General features: G+C 39.5%; 1 protein-coding gene across 1 annotated transcript in view; it reads left to right on the forward strand.

Annotated features, from left to right (window-relative positions):
• Positions 1–8,804, forward strand: part of LOC123974048 (polycystic kidney disease protein 1-like 2) — a 40,452-nt gene extending 31,648 nt beyond the window's left edge. Inside the window, exons 26-33 of the mRNA XM_046054466.1 lie at positions 1,773–2,103; positions 2,312–2,445; positions 2,723–2,850; positions 5,747–5,907; positions 6,273–6,483; positions 6,880–6,981; positions 7,144–7,275; positions 8,200–8,804. Of these exons, the coding sequence (XP_045910422.1) occupies positions 1,773–2,103; positions 2,312–2,445; positions 2,723–2,850; positions 5,747–5,907; positions 6,273–6,483; positions 6,880–6,981; positions 7,144–7,275; positions 8,200–8,397 (1,397 nt within the window). The 3' untranslated portion in view covers positions 8,398–8,804. The remainder of the gene's footprint in view (positions 1–1,772; positions 2,104–2,311; positions 2,446–2,722; positions 2,851–5,746; positions 5,908–6,272; positions 6,484–6,879; positions 6,982–7,143; positions 7,276–8,199) is intronic.
• Positions 8,805–14,153: the final 5,349 nt, after the last annotated feature.

Raw genomic sequence — 14,153 nt, forward strand, 5'->3', positions numbered from 1 at the left:
ATGGGTCGAGGATGGGTGTTTCAGCACGACAACGACCCTAAGCACACCGCCAAAGCAACAAAAGAGTGGCTGAAGAAGAAGCACATCAAGGTTCTGGAGTGGCCTAGCCAGTCTCCAGACCTGAATCCAATTGAAAATCTTTGGAGGGAGCTTAAAATTCGAGTTGCCAGGCGACAACCTCGGAACCTGAATGATTTGGAGGCTGTCTGCAGGGAGGAGTGGGCCAACATCCCTGCCGAAATGTGCACAAACCTTGTCACCAACTATAAAAACCGTTTGACATCTGTGCTGGCCAATAATGGCTTTTCTACAAAATATTAACATACTGTTTGTCCAGGGGGTCAAATACTTGTTTTTCCTCATCAGATGGTTATCAATTTTTATAAATTCATATGATGTGATTTTCTGGAATTTTCTTTGGGATTCTGTCTTTCACTGTTAGAATGTACATATGATTAAAATTATAGATCGTTGCATTCTTTGTAAGTGGGCAAACCTGCAAAATCAGCAAGGTGTCAAATACTTATTTCCCCCACTGTATATTAGGGTTATGGTATATACTCTAGCTCTTTACATATGAAGATTTGCTACTGACTTAATAACGTGTATCCATTGCAGTTTTGAATGCTAAAAACTATTTATATTAAAATGTACAAAGTAAAACTGCCTTTCACTCTTTATGTCAAAACTGTGTAGGATGCATCGTCTTGTTAGAATAAACTTTACTGGACATGTCAATGGACAAAACCAGCTAGGGTTTCAATGCTTATGTTAAGTGTGAACACGCATCTTGGCAATGACCACATTTTATTTTGGCTAAATAACACAACAGTTATGTAAACTATAACACCAACACTGCACCAAAATATTGCCAACCCACTGTTACCAAGTAAATTTAGGCCACTATGACGCTCATTCAGTATTGACCCAAACTGGGTAAAATTTTTCGCGTTGTGAAAACATAATTTTAGTACAGAATGGCAATCATCCACATTATTAATTTTTGTAAACACAAGTGACAATTAAAAATAGTGAATATGTTACAAATGCAAACTGGCCCTAGTTCAGAAGCATTTTCTGGATGAAACACCCCTGAAATTATCTTTGGCTCAGACCAAACCAAGTGGCCAAAGTGTCTAAATGTGTAACATGCAGTAGTGTTGTAGTCAAGACCACCCAGACCGAGACAAGACCAAGACTTTTAGGGGTTGAGAGCAGTCGAGACCAAGACCAAGGGAGGGCGAGACCAAGTCAAGACCAAGACCAGTTCCCTGCATTGCATGGCACGCAATAAAATGTGGAATGAGATCATAGGTAGTTCACAAATTGATCTGAAAGATCCACATTCCCATTAAAACACCCACATACAAACTCTAAGAGTTGAAATCAACGTTAGCATCGCAGGGAGGGGGGACAGTCGTTAATTAGGGTTATTGGTTGCATTTGAAGTTGCATTTGGAAGTTTTACTTCCAATCAAAGTTAGGATGTTAACAAATCAGACAATGTAAAAGCAATTTATTGATATTCCCAAAGTTATGGTCTTGACTGGTCTCGAAATAAAATCCAGAGTCCTCAATGAACGAGACAAGACCGAGTACAAATGCGGTCGAGACCGAGACAAGACAAGGACCATCAATATGTGGTCTTAAGACCGGTCTTGGTCTCAAGTACTACAACACTAACATGCAGAGACCACAACCCTGAAATGTCTTTGATTCAGCAGTGAATGAATAAAACACAAACAAATAAACTGTAAAATGCTGTGTTCCAGGATTTATCACAGATGGAAACTCCAAGCTGGTGGGTGATGCCCGCCTCCGTCAATTGAGAGTGCAGAAAAACTCCTGTCAGATTGCAGGCTCCATGCTCCAGTTTGTACCAGACTGTCATGCTCCATATTCATGGGAGGTGGAGGACATGGGCTCCTATGAGCCTGGCTGGAACCACTCCGTGAGGGATAATATCTCTACGAGCACCTCCAGCCCATGGAAGTACCAGACACAGGCTCAGCTCAGGGCCTACCCTGTCTGGGGTGAAATGGTGCTCTACAGGGGGGGAGGCTTTGTCTCGGAGCTCGGCCCGGATTTACAAAATGCCAGCAAGTATGTGCATTAGCAAAACTGAATTGCATTAATACAATAGATTTTTACCGGACTGCGAGTTTACATTGTCCTCTGTATGCTATGTAGTATTTTACATCAGACTTGTTTGTTACAAGTCTGGTGTAAAATACTATTTAAAGTCTAACACTTGAATAGAGAAAACAGGCCTATTTTAACCCTCCAGTTAAACTATTCTTGTGTACCACAGCACCCTTGAGTATCTGTTCAGGAACAAATGGCTGGATACGTACACAAGGGCGATCTTTATAGAGTTCACCGTTTACAATGCTAATGTGAACCTCTTCTGCATCGTCACACTCTTGTTGGAGACCACAGCTGTAGGTAAGGTTGAGTGTTTCCTGAGGGATGCAATTACAATACAATTACAGGTTTGTCAAAGGTGCAGATTTGAATGCTGGGGATATATAACATTATTGTTACACAAAGCTGTTCATCATAGGTCATACTGTCATTTTTTATTGCTTATTGCAATTTTACTGTAATTTCAGTCTGTGATTTTATTCTCTTGTTATACTTTGACATCGATGTATGGTACATTATATGAATGAGATGCTAGCCTACATGTGTTTACATAAAATTGTCCCTGTTAATTTTACAGGAGCATTTCAGTTCCACAGTGAGCTGCACAGTGTTCGTCTTTACACATCAACTGGCGATCTTTACTCCTTTGTCGTGGCTGCTGAGGTCATATACTTGCTTTTCATCCTGTATTACATGTTCTTGCAGGTAAATACCAACAGGACTACAACAGAATGTGGTTCCAGACCCTTTAATTGATTGTTTTTTTGTTATCCATGCATCTCTTTGAATTCAGATAGTGAATGAGACTTGCGGGGGTTTCTGTATTTACTAAGGGCTTCACAAACTCCTACTAGCCTCATAATATACAGGCTGGGCAGGATCAGGCATGACATCAAAAGGGCCTTCAACACCTGCCCTTTTTCTTCCTCAAGAGAATGTGCCCATTTTTCTGGGGTGCTTTTTTAAAAATAAATATATTCCTGTTTCTGCACAGCTCTTCTGTCAAACAAACATATTTATTGAATAAAAAGTGTAAATATCAGGTTGGAGTTCTGATGCCCTCTATTCCTCCGCCTCTCCCCGCAGCAGAGCAGCACGTACAGACAGGCATGGTCTCTGTGTGAACTGATTATTTTGTAGAAAAATGTCGAGTATAAAACAACTGCATGAGTGTGAGGGAATTTAAATAGATTGGTAAGGAAGTCAGAGTTGTGTTAATATATTTAATGTTTTGTGAAAAATAATAATTATAAGAAGTGCAGTTTTTTTCACTTGAGCCTCTCTGCACGTCCCTGGGCAGGATGCTTTTTGGTTTATGACCAAATTTCCAAGAACACACCACTGTTGTTTGGCACTGCGACTGGCGAGAATCAATCGAACAAGAGGATCAACATTCGAGAGATTAACTTGAGGTTGAATTGCTGACGAGGTAGAGCTGGGCAATAAAACAACAATGATAATTATCGCAATAAAATTTTCCTCAATGACAATATAATAAATCTTAAATATATCGTCAATAAATATTTGCCTTAATTCATTTGAATCACAGACAAATTAGCACTTAATCTTTCTTAAAAAACAGCAAAAAAAATTATTTTGTTGAAGAAAAGGGACTGAAAAGATATTTACTAATCATATTTTTTGATAAAAGATTTTATCATAATAGTTTTGAATGTTCTATCTCAGATTTGTTGAGTGATCCGCTCTTTGGCATCAAGTGTTTGTCACATTCTGACCATAAAGAAAAGTTTAACATATAATTAACCATCTGGGTCCATCGATTTTCATTCAGAAAAAAAAATCAGCCTTTAAATTTAAAAGAAATATTGATTTGAGTTATATATTGTGATAATTATAGAAATCAAATTGTATGAAATTATTTTATCGTGATTGGCCATATCGCCCAGCCCTATGATGAGGCAACTTTTTTAAAAATGTGCAGGTAGTTAACTCATCAAACTTCTAGTAACTGATTTGTTTGTAAAACCAAAAAGCAGTTTACAGCTGACTCAGAGCATCGACTTACACTCCACAGTTGATGTTTTCTGTAATCCTTCACTAACAAATTAAACAGGACAGTAGATTGCCCGCTTTGATTGTATCCTTATGTAACTTATTACAGGAAATAAATATCTAAAGACATTAGCAGTAATGTTTTTCTGATGTTTAGGTGGTCAAAAGGATGTAATAGCATTAATCTGTGATTCGTGATTTTCTTTCATATAGCAGCTCTTATTCGCGTCATAATCACGGCTCATTTTTCTTTGACACCACAGTTTCTTTTAGTACAGCGCTGAGTCATATCTCAATTACACTTTTCCACTTTCTTCAGGGCCATTTTGGTTTATGTTCAATGGTGTTCAGCATTAACTGTATTTTCTGAGACAGTAAGGTCCCACAGTGTGTCCATCTTTGATACAGAGATACACAAAAACACTTGTCTTGTGAGTAGTTTGGTTTCAGTAAGATATGCACAGAAATGACTTTTTGCTGCACTTGACAAAATGTAACTGATTATTTGAAATGTTTGACACCTTTGAAGTTCCCCTAGAAGTTTGGATATCAAACAGCATTGAGATCAAAGTCTCAGAAGGAGTCACTATTAAATCAGATTGTGTAAATGCACATTGCAGTAAATGTCCAGCAAGTGTGAACTGACTGACAAGATAAAAGCGGGGGGAAAATGTACTGAACAGTATTACAGTAACTTTAGTAAAACAGAACAAGGGGAACGTGTTGCTCTCAGGAGGAGGCTAGAAGGAGAACATACTGGCACCCTCTACAGTGGAAATCTGCATCTTTCCACTGCAGAAGCTCTTTCTACAAACTGGAGGAGAAACTAGTTTAAATGGGTAATATTATGACATCAAATAAAAAATTCTGTTTTAATCTAATAGTATACAGTTAGTATGTTAATATATACATTTTTTTATTTCACTATGTAGGCTATTGTCATTTTAGGTAATAGTATACTCTACAGCCCACTACTTGTATAAAATTAATCCCAGTGAATTGAAGTGACAGTGGCGAGCACATCGATTTTATGAAAAGTTGAACATATTTCAACAAAAACCACCTGATATGGCTGAATTTCCAGCTAGCTATACCCACAACCTCCTTATCTTCTCCCTACTGTCTTCTGTCTCACCGCTCCAGCTGCTCACATCTCTGTCTTTGTTTTTGTAACAAGCTGCTCAAGCGGCCACCGAGCGACCCGTCCACTGGGATTTCTGTCGGTGCTCCTGTGGCTAGCTGGCTTTTTACCTACCAGAGTTTCAACAACTCTCGTTTGACTGACAGCAGCTTTGCGGTCGTAGCGGCGGTCGTAGTTACGGTAGTTACTCGCACATTGTGCTCCTAAATAATTTTTCTGGTTTGCAAGCATCGCAGAAAGTGAGTTTTAGTGGAAGCTGTCAAACATTTCATCATTATATTATAAATTACTATCTGGGCAATAGACACAAATCACTATTTGTGGAAATTTTCAAACATGGTTTTCAAAATATCTCTTACTTATGTTCCTGTCTTTTTTCCCTTCATGGGACGATGGAACAAACTGGTTCCTGTTACATATGACAATCCTCTCTCCTTTTCCTGGAAGGGCAAATTAATGAAGCAGCAGCGGTGGGCTTACTTTAGGAGCAAGTGGAACCTTCTCGAGCTGACTGTCATCTTACTGAGCTGGAGCGCCGTGGCTGTCTTCATCAAGAGGACCTTGCTTGGGAACCGCGATATCACCTACTACCAAAACCACAAAGACAAGTGAGACAAACAAATCCTGCACTAAAACTAATGTGATGTGATGTAATGTGCGATCTTTAGTTCATAGAGCTCGAAAAAACTAGCCGACACCTTAACAAGTTAGAAAATTTGCAGTGGGTTTAAATTAGGTGTTTGCTTTCTAAGGCTTTTTTATTATTGTGAGCATTTTAGCATGCTAATGTTAGCATTTAGCTCAAAGCATCACTGTACAGTAGGCTAAAGTCTGACAGAGCCGCTAGCATGGCTGTAGACTCTTATTCTTGTGAATTTGTTTGCTTCAAACTCTCCTTCTCTAATCTTACATTGTTGTACAGCGCTCTTTTTTTCCCCATTGGCAACAGCTGACATCTTCACTGTGTATGTAGATTTGCCAGTTTTTATGAGACAGCCACAGCAGACTCAACACTCGAGTATCTGATCGCCTTCCTGGTCCTGCTCGCGACCATCAAACTGTGGCATCTGCTCAGACTGAACCCCAAGATGAACTTGGTTGCCGCTGCACTGCAACGGGCCTGGAATGAAACTTCCAGTATTATTGTTGTCATTGCGATCATGCTTGTGGCGTATTCCATTGCTGTGAGTATCTTGTCCTTGTCTCTCTAATTCTTATTCATTACATGGGCAAGAATATTAAGTCACTGCTATTATCTGAGTCACTGGGGCTTACAGAAAACAATGTTGTGGGATTATTTGTCACAAAATGGAACTTTAATTTTATTATTTAAAATGAATCAAGAGAAAGTATCCTCAGGGATATAGACATTTAAATATATAATTGTCAGAGAAACTCACATGGCCACACAACTTACAAACCCTTCCTTAGTGTGTCTGGGTATGCAGGTGGTAATGTGGGAGGTTGTCTTTAATGTATATATGTATGAGGTGTATGAAATACTTATTACCTAACTTTCCAGTCCATTATCTCCAAAATGATTTTACTGGTTCCCCTGCTGATGTAATGGTTCTTTCTAGTGCAACTTGATTTATGGCTGGAGGATGTCATCTTATAGAACCGTAGCGGACGCTCTCATGACCATCATCCTTTTGCAGATAGGCATCTTTAACTATGACGAGGTACGTGCGATTTTCCCCTACTCACAAATTTTCTGTCTAATATACTTGAAAATGACATTTTCTGGCATAATAAAACGGGCATGAATAAGGAGTTTTCCTTTCTTTCCTGATGTGGCCAGTGTAAGCGCAAACTGATGTTGATATCTCACTGATGTTTGCCAGGTCTTGGATAGCACTCCCTTGCTTGGTGGATTACTTTTTGGTTCCTGTATTGTGTTCATGACATTTGTGGTGCTTAATCTCCTCATCTCAATTGTCCTCATGGCATTCACCCAGGAGCAAATATATCACAAGGTAATTTTAGTCATTATTCTAAACAAATAATCAAAGTTTTCAGATAAAAAATCCAAGTAGTCTTTTCTCTGTATTGTTTTGATGCAAAATATCCATTCACAGATGCATGTATCAAATAAACAACTCTGCTTTCATCAACCTAATTTCTAGCCACAGCAGGGAAGAGAGAAGGAGTTAGCGTAATCACATCAGAGCTAAAAGGAGACAGAATACATCAGGTGGTCAGTTTTCAAAAGAAAACTAATATTGCTCCATGACTGTTGGGTGTGTAACTATAGGCAACTCATTGCTCTAGCATCTTTAATATGATAAAGTCAGCACAGAGAAAGGCAGAGGTGTATTTGACACTGTTAAAAGATGTTTTTCAGGGAAAAACATGCATGAGGAGTCTTTTGCTGTGTCTCAGTTCGCGATAGGCTGGGGGTGTGTGATTCGCTAAGGAGTGAGAGGATGTGATCAGTGATGGCTCCAGTGTCCACTGAAAGGAGACATTATGAAATTAAAGTGTCATTGAGAAAATGCCATCATGAGAAAAAATTAGACTGTTGTAAATTGCAATTTGAAATCTTTTTAATAATATGTTGGGTTTTTTTTTTCCTTTTTTTGATGATTGGCTGCTTTATAGACTTTTTTCTGTAGTCATGAAAAAAAATCTGTTTTATTAAAGCCATGGTACACCTGCAAAACGTCTCTGTGTAGCAAAGGAAACACAATAGTTTAATTGTTATTCTCTGTGGGGTTGTTCTCTGAATTGCTTTCCCATTTTGAGGTGTCTGTATTTCACACCGCTTCATGGAAAGCAATTAGATACTAACTGAGATCACAAGCGCTCATTGATGTGTCCTTAGCAATTTGTCAAGAGCATCTCTCCAATATTTCTTGCCACTCTAAAACTGAATTTGCCATGTCTCCTGTCTTACCCAGGCCTCAGACGAGGAGGAGATTGTTGACCTGATGCTGAAGAAAATCTGCGGTCTTTTTGGGATCAAATATAACAATACAAATGACACCCGGGGGTCTGATGTGAATGAGGGCAGTGGCTTGACCCTTAATAACAGCAGAAATATCATTAATTCCTCCGCTGATGTAAAACAACATCTGACAACTCACAGAAACCCATAGGAACATAGCTTTATATTTGTTGCGTTTCACATTTGAGAGTTTTGAATATTTTGTTTGCACACGCTCATTTATAAATGTTCATTATTCTTTGCTTGTTTCCCACTGGGAGTTCAGAGCATGCTGTGCTGATTTGTGAATATGGTGTGATAGATATCCCATCAATAATTATAGTGCACATTGTTGGTGTGAATGAGATGTTTACTTAAGAGAACATTTTATTCACAGCAATGTCTTGCTCATACCTACAGTGTATATGTGGCAGTTGGTTAGATGTAACATACTTATTTCATAAACTCCATAATAAAAACTTACAAATCAATATAAATATAAAGCATGCTTCACCTTGTCTAATAAAATAATACTGTATCACATTATCCTGATTTACACCACTAAAATATTTAATAACATACAAGGAAATATACATACCTCTAGGTTTGTTTTAATGCATGATGTAATATATAATTATTATTTGTTTTGTTGTGTATTTGATTATTTTGTATTATATATCAAATGTACGTGAGCACTGCATAATTGTGTTTTGTCAATTAAAGAGTGGTGTGGCAATATGGCTAACGCTCTATTTCCATTTCTGTTAATCTTATAGTGATTATGGTGATTTTTAAAAAAATTTGTAATCCATAGGATTTCAATTTCCTATGATCGATATCGATTTGGCAAAACCCTGGGCAAGAGTGGTTTAATACCACAACTACTTTGAGCAGAAGAGTTACTGACCTGTTAATAGAGAGTCAAACTAATTCACAGTCACAAATAATTACAACCTGATTTCTATGGAGTGAATTTTCTGCCAAAACTCAACAAACAAACATAACATGTTTTACAAATTCCCTACGATTCCCTAACAAACAGTTTGGTTGGCAAAACCAGTTAGTATGATTTTACATCTCTGATGAAGCGCATCACACTTGTCTCATCCAGTACAGTCCCAAACAGGGTTCTGTGTCTATCAGATGGTCTGAAGTGGATACTAATACCATATTATTTCATCCTGCGCGCATCGTCAATACAGCAGGAGTAATGTTGGACACTCAGGAACTGGAAGTGGGCAGGCTGTTGCATGAACTCTGCAGGTCACACAACTGTGCGCTTGTGTGACCCTTTATTTCTCTCTATTTTTCTCTTTTTCATAAGTTCAAGAAAAGAAGGAATGAGGCCATAAGCGGAGGTAGCGTGGAAGTTTTGGCTCTATTGATTGTAGACACGGCCGAATGAATACGCTGCTTGCAGCTCCCCTTCAATATCAAATGAAACAGTCCCTTCTCTCCTGGTTTCAATGGTAAACCACCACAAAAGTGCAAACAAAAACACTATATTCTAAGGAGACACGTTTTAATAAACATAAAGTAACATTTCTATTTCAAACAATGGCAAACTTATTAGCAAATTTTAAGAAAACTCCCGTCACCGTCACGCATCACTGAAATTCTGAGGGACGGACTTGGGCCACAATGTATCACACCGGACTCACACAGGCTCCGTGTGCGCAGCGGTTTAGTTCTGGTCCACTGGAAGCCTCTCAGAAGCCTTTCAGCAGCGGAGTCTTTAGCCTGCCCCTCGTTAATGACTTAATATGTCCTTTTTGTGCTTCTACTATCTTCTTCACGTTCCTCATCTTGACGGGTGCATCTAGCAACTACCACAGGGAGCAATTTAGAATAAGATAGGATTTTGCTGACTTGTTTAGATTTTGTTGATTTGGTGATTATTGCTTGCTTTTTGTGCTTGTACTATAATTAAGAAGGCTACTTAGTTATATTGTTTCTTTTTTTGTCTCATTTAACTGTGCTTACTGTTGATATATGAGACTGGCGTCCCCAGAACATTTTCCAAAGGGTGGCCAAATGGGGCCACTATAAATCCTGGGGTGGCACACTAAACAAAAAGCCATAACTGAATTTCAGGAGTTCTATTATGCAGTATATAGACAAGTCGAATACTACGTAAAAATATGAGTTAAGGAATCACAGACTTAATTACTTTGGTTTCTTATTTTACAGTTAATATTGTGTAATGTCCATAGGCTAAAACCAGTTAACATTCCATAAAAATCCTGTTTAATGTGTTATCTGTATGTGTTAGGCAATGAATTGTTAATTAAATAGGCTAGTTGACCTTTCCCTTAAAAAGACAAATACAGCTCAGTGCATTGACGGGGAGGAACAAAACATTTACTGGGAACAAGCCTACTCAAGATTAAAGACATCATGGAGCATAAATATTTTTCTAGGGCTGCAGCTAACGATGATTTTAGTACTCGAAGCTTCTATAGATTATTTCAACGATTTATCAATGCGTCACTTAATTACTTTCTCTCTCTTCTTCCACTTTGCAAACAGCGCCATCATAATCACGTTATGTTCACAGTGTAAGCGCGATGTGCGACAGTAACACATGTCCGTGCGAAACAGTGTACTATATAGTTATAAGGATTAAACGAAGCCTCAATGAAAAGAATTTGCGTCGATGCATTTTAGGTGGAGACTGGCACAGTGAGCTGGGTGAGTTTGGTGCTGAGGATGTCCAGGATGATGGTGTTGAACACCGAGCTGAAGTCCACGAACAGGATCCTTGCATATGTCCCTGGAGAGTCGAGGTGTTGCAGGATATAATGTAGTCCCAAGTTGACTGCATCATCCACAGACCTGTTAGCCCTGTAGGCAAACTGTAGGGGGTCCAGCAAAGGGCTTGTAATGACCTTCAGGTGGGCCAACACCAGTCTTTCAAAGGACTTGTCAGGGCGACAGACCTGTAGTCATTTAATCCAGAGATGGAGGGTTTTTTGGGGACCGGGATGATTGTGGAGCATTTGAAGCCTGAGTGAACTTTACATAGTAAAGTCAGTAAATCCAGTGATCTGTTGAAGATCTGTGTGAAGATGGGGGCCAGCTGGTCTGCACAGATTTTCCGGCAGGATGGTGACACACCGTTGGGACCAGTAGCCTTCTTGATCATTTTCCTCAGGAAGAGCTGGTGTACATCCTCTTCACAAAACATGAGTGCAGGTGAGGGGTCAGAGAGGAGGGTGTCAGCATGACAGTGGGGGAAGGTGACTCTTTGAAGATGGTGTTGGAGCTGGGGAGAGGTGTCACTGTGGGCTTCTCAAATCTAAAATAGAAACCATTCAGCTGGTCAGCCAGTCGTTGAGTACCAGCAGAGTTAGGGGATGGTCTCCTGTAGTTAGTGAGTGTCCGCTTTGCTGCTTTGATCTCTTTAGTCAGTGTGTTACTGGCCTGGTTGCACAGGACTCGGTTCCCACTTCTGAAGGCCTCCTCTTTGATCTGACGAAGCCACCCTAAGAAAATGGGTGGCCGTGACCCCCCTGACAGCACCACCGACATACGACCGTGAGTCTGTACAGTATTTTATTTAGAAAATTGACCAGATTCTCTGTTGTTTCTGTGTGACTTCCTGCTCGGTTCATCTGCTCTGTGCTGCTTGACGCTGGGACACACTGCAGCGCTTCTGATGTGAGCACTTACTAGAATGGCTGTGATTAACTCCGGGAGCCAAGATGCAGATGGACCCAGTGAACTTTTGGAGTGTGTCCGGGGTTTAAATGATGGCAGCAGTTGGGTACCGTGATCAAGCCCCGCCCCCACTGTGCTGATAGTCTAGCTCCGCCCCCGGCTGAGGCAGTCAAAGCCACTGGTTAATTGAGTCTGCAGTTTGCATAGTTAAAAAAATATTTTCCTCTTGAGATAAGTGAGCTTAAGAATTAACTGAAATAAAAGGTCATATTTGTCCGTCACCCAGACTGGAGATGGTGCATCTTTGTGGCTCAAATTGTCTTATTATTTCTGTCTGGCTGTTTAGATTACTCATACACCTCATGAATAATCCTATATGTAATTTCTGCCTGGATTATGTTGCCTGGAAAAACAATTGACATTATGTGACATTCATATGTTGATTATGATGTCATATGTCCCACATGTTGTTGATCATTGATGTATGTTACAGTTAAAGTCCATGTGTCTACGAGTCAGCATTACCATTTTCAGAATTACGTCTTTGCTTTAATACTTCTTTTCTTCTTTTAGTACAGTTTAGTAGAGAACAGTTGTTTAAGCTTCTTGTGTCTTTTCCTTTGGCATGGGGACAGTGCAGGGGTACTGTTTGCTTTGGCTTTGAAAGCCTAAGATAAAAAAAAGCCTGCTTTGAGTCATGCTGTAAGGAATGATGAAGATTACAACAACATAATTAAAGATAATAGAGCGCTAAGCTTCCACAGGAGAAAATTAATGAAAGACGTTCACAGTTAACCTGCTTAATGATTTCCAGTACCACAAATTCAGTTCCATTCACCTCCATTGTACTCGGAGAGGCAGATGTCTCTGAGTCCTGAAATGAGAAACAAGACAAAATGATGCATGTTGCACTGACGCAATGTTGTATGTAATGTATGCTTATGTTGTGTGCTTAATGAAAAGAGAATGACATAGCTCACAGCTTCAGGGGTGAAAAGAAAATTAGGGATAAAATGCATTAAGTGTTTTAAATGGAAACTGAGCGACAGAATTACTACAGTCAGTGACTCATAGATCTACTCACTCAGAGAGGAGACTGGCACACAGAGGGGCATTCAGCCATGCTTCTGTGTAGGTGCACGTAGCACTGTGATATGTATGTGTGTGTGTTTGTTCGCCGTACTCTTACCATACTTTAACTTGTGGTCACTTAAGATGTTACAGCCTTGGGGCCTGTGGAAATAAAAAATTATGAATGATTACATTCCTGGGAAGGTGTTATTATAGGAAGTCGAGGGTTGTCTCTCTCTGTCACTCAGACAATGTGTGATGAAGAGATACTCCTGCGGAAATTCACTTTAGCTCTGCTGGTGGGCATGAATGACAATGAGGTTTTTGTTGCAACCAAAAAGCCTCTCTGCCGGTTTCGAAACCACTTCCTGCTTTTCAAATCGCTCTCTGACTTCTGCCAAAAGAAAATCCACATGCTGGTCTCCTCTGTTGTTAATGCACACACCAGCCTCCAGAAACAGCCTGCCTATTGCTTCCCTAGTGGACATATTCACTTTGTACAACACGAGTTAAAGAGATTTTGAGTTCAGTCATTTCAGTTATCATGTATCCAAACTTGGAGCCACAATCATGGGCATTGTTGATTAACCTCCCATTAATCATGAACATTATTCCTGCCATCCATACTGTTTTTGATTGCACATGAGAATGTTTTAAATAATCCATAAAACTACAACACAATATTAAATTGAACAATCATCTGTGTTATGTCTGTGGACCAGACATTAAAATGAGGAACAGGTTCAACTAACTACTGTGATGAAGACAGCTTTAGCTTTGTGCTTTAACGATAGCTTTGGTGTATGGACAGAGGAAGCCAATCCGTGAATGTTATTCAATTTGTGGGAAGGATCAGCATACTCATTGGACCTTAATTCATCCTCTTACCTTCCAAAATGTTAACGTTGTATATAATCACATTAGGCAGTGGGGGGAAGCACAGGAGGTTCTCTCAAGTAAGTCCGGAGGTTCCTGCACAGATTTCAAAAATCTATTTAATGTTTTCATAGGGGGAATTAGCTCATACCATGTTCATGAAACAAATAAAATTTATTGTACCTGAACGCACCACAAATCCAGCTTTTGTTCAGACAACCAATGGGAAGGTGTCATTGCAGGGTCCCTGTAAATGTAAATGCTCTGTACTTGTATAGCGCCTTTCTAGTCTTTTCAACCACTCAAAGCACTTTTACACTA

The sequence above is a fragment of the Micropterus dolomieu genome, linkage group LG07 (assembly GCF_021292245.1).
Source record: "Micropterus dolomieu isolate WLL.071019.BEF.003 ecotype Adirondacks linkage group LG07, ASM2129224v1, whole genome shotgun sequence".
In the NCBI taxonomy this organism is placed as follows: domain Eukaryota; kingdom Metazoa; phylum Chordata; class Actinopteri; order Centrarchiformes; family Centrarchidae; genus Micropterus; species Micropterus dolomieu.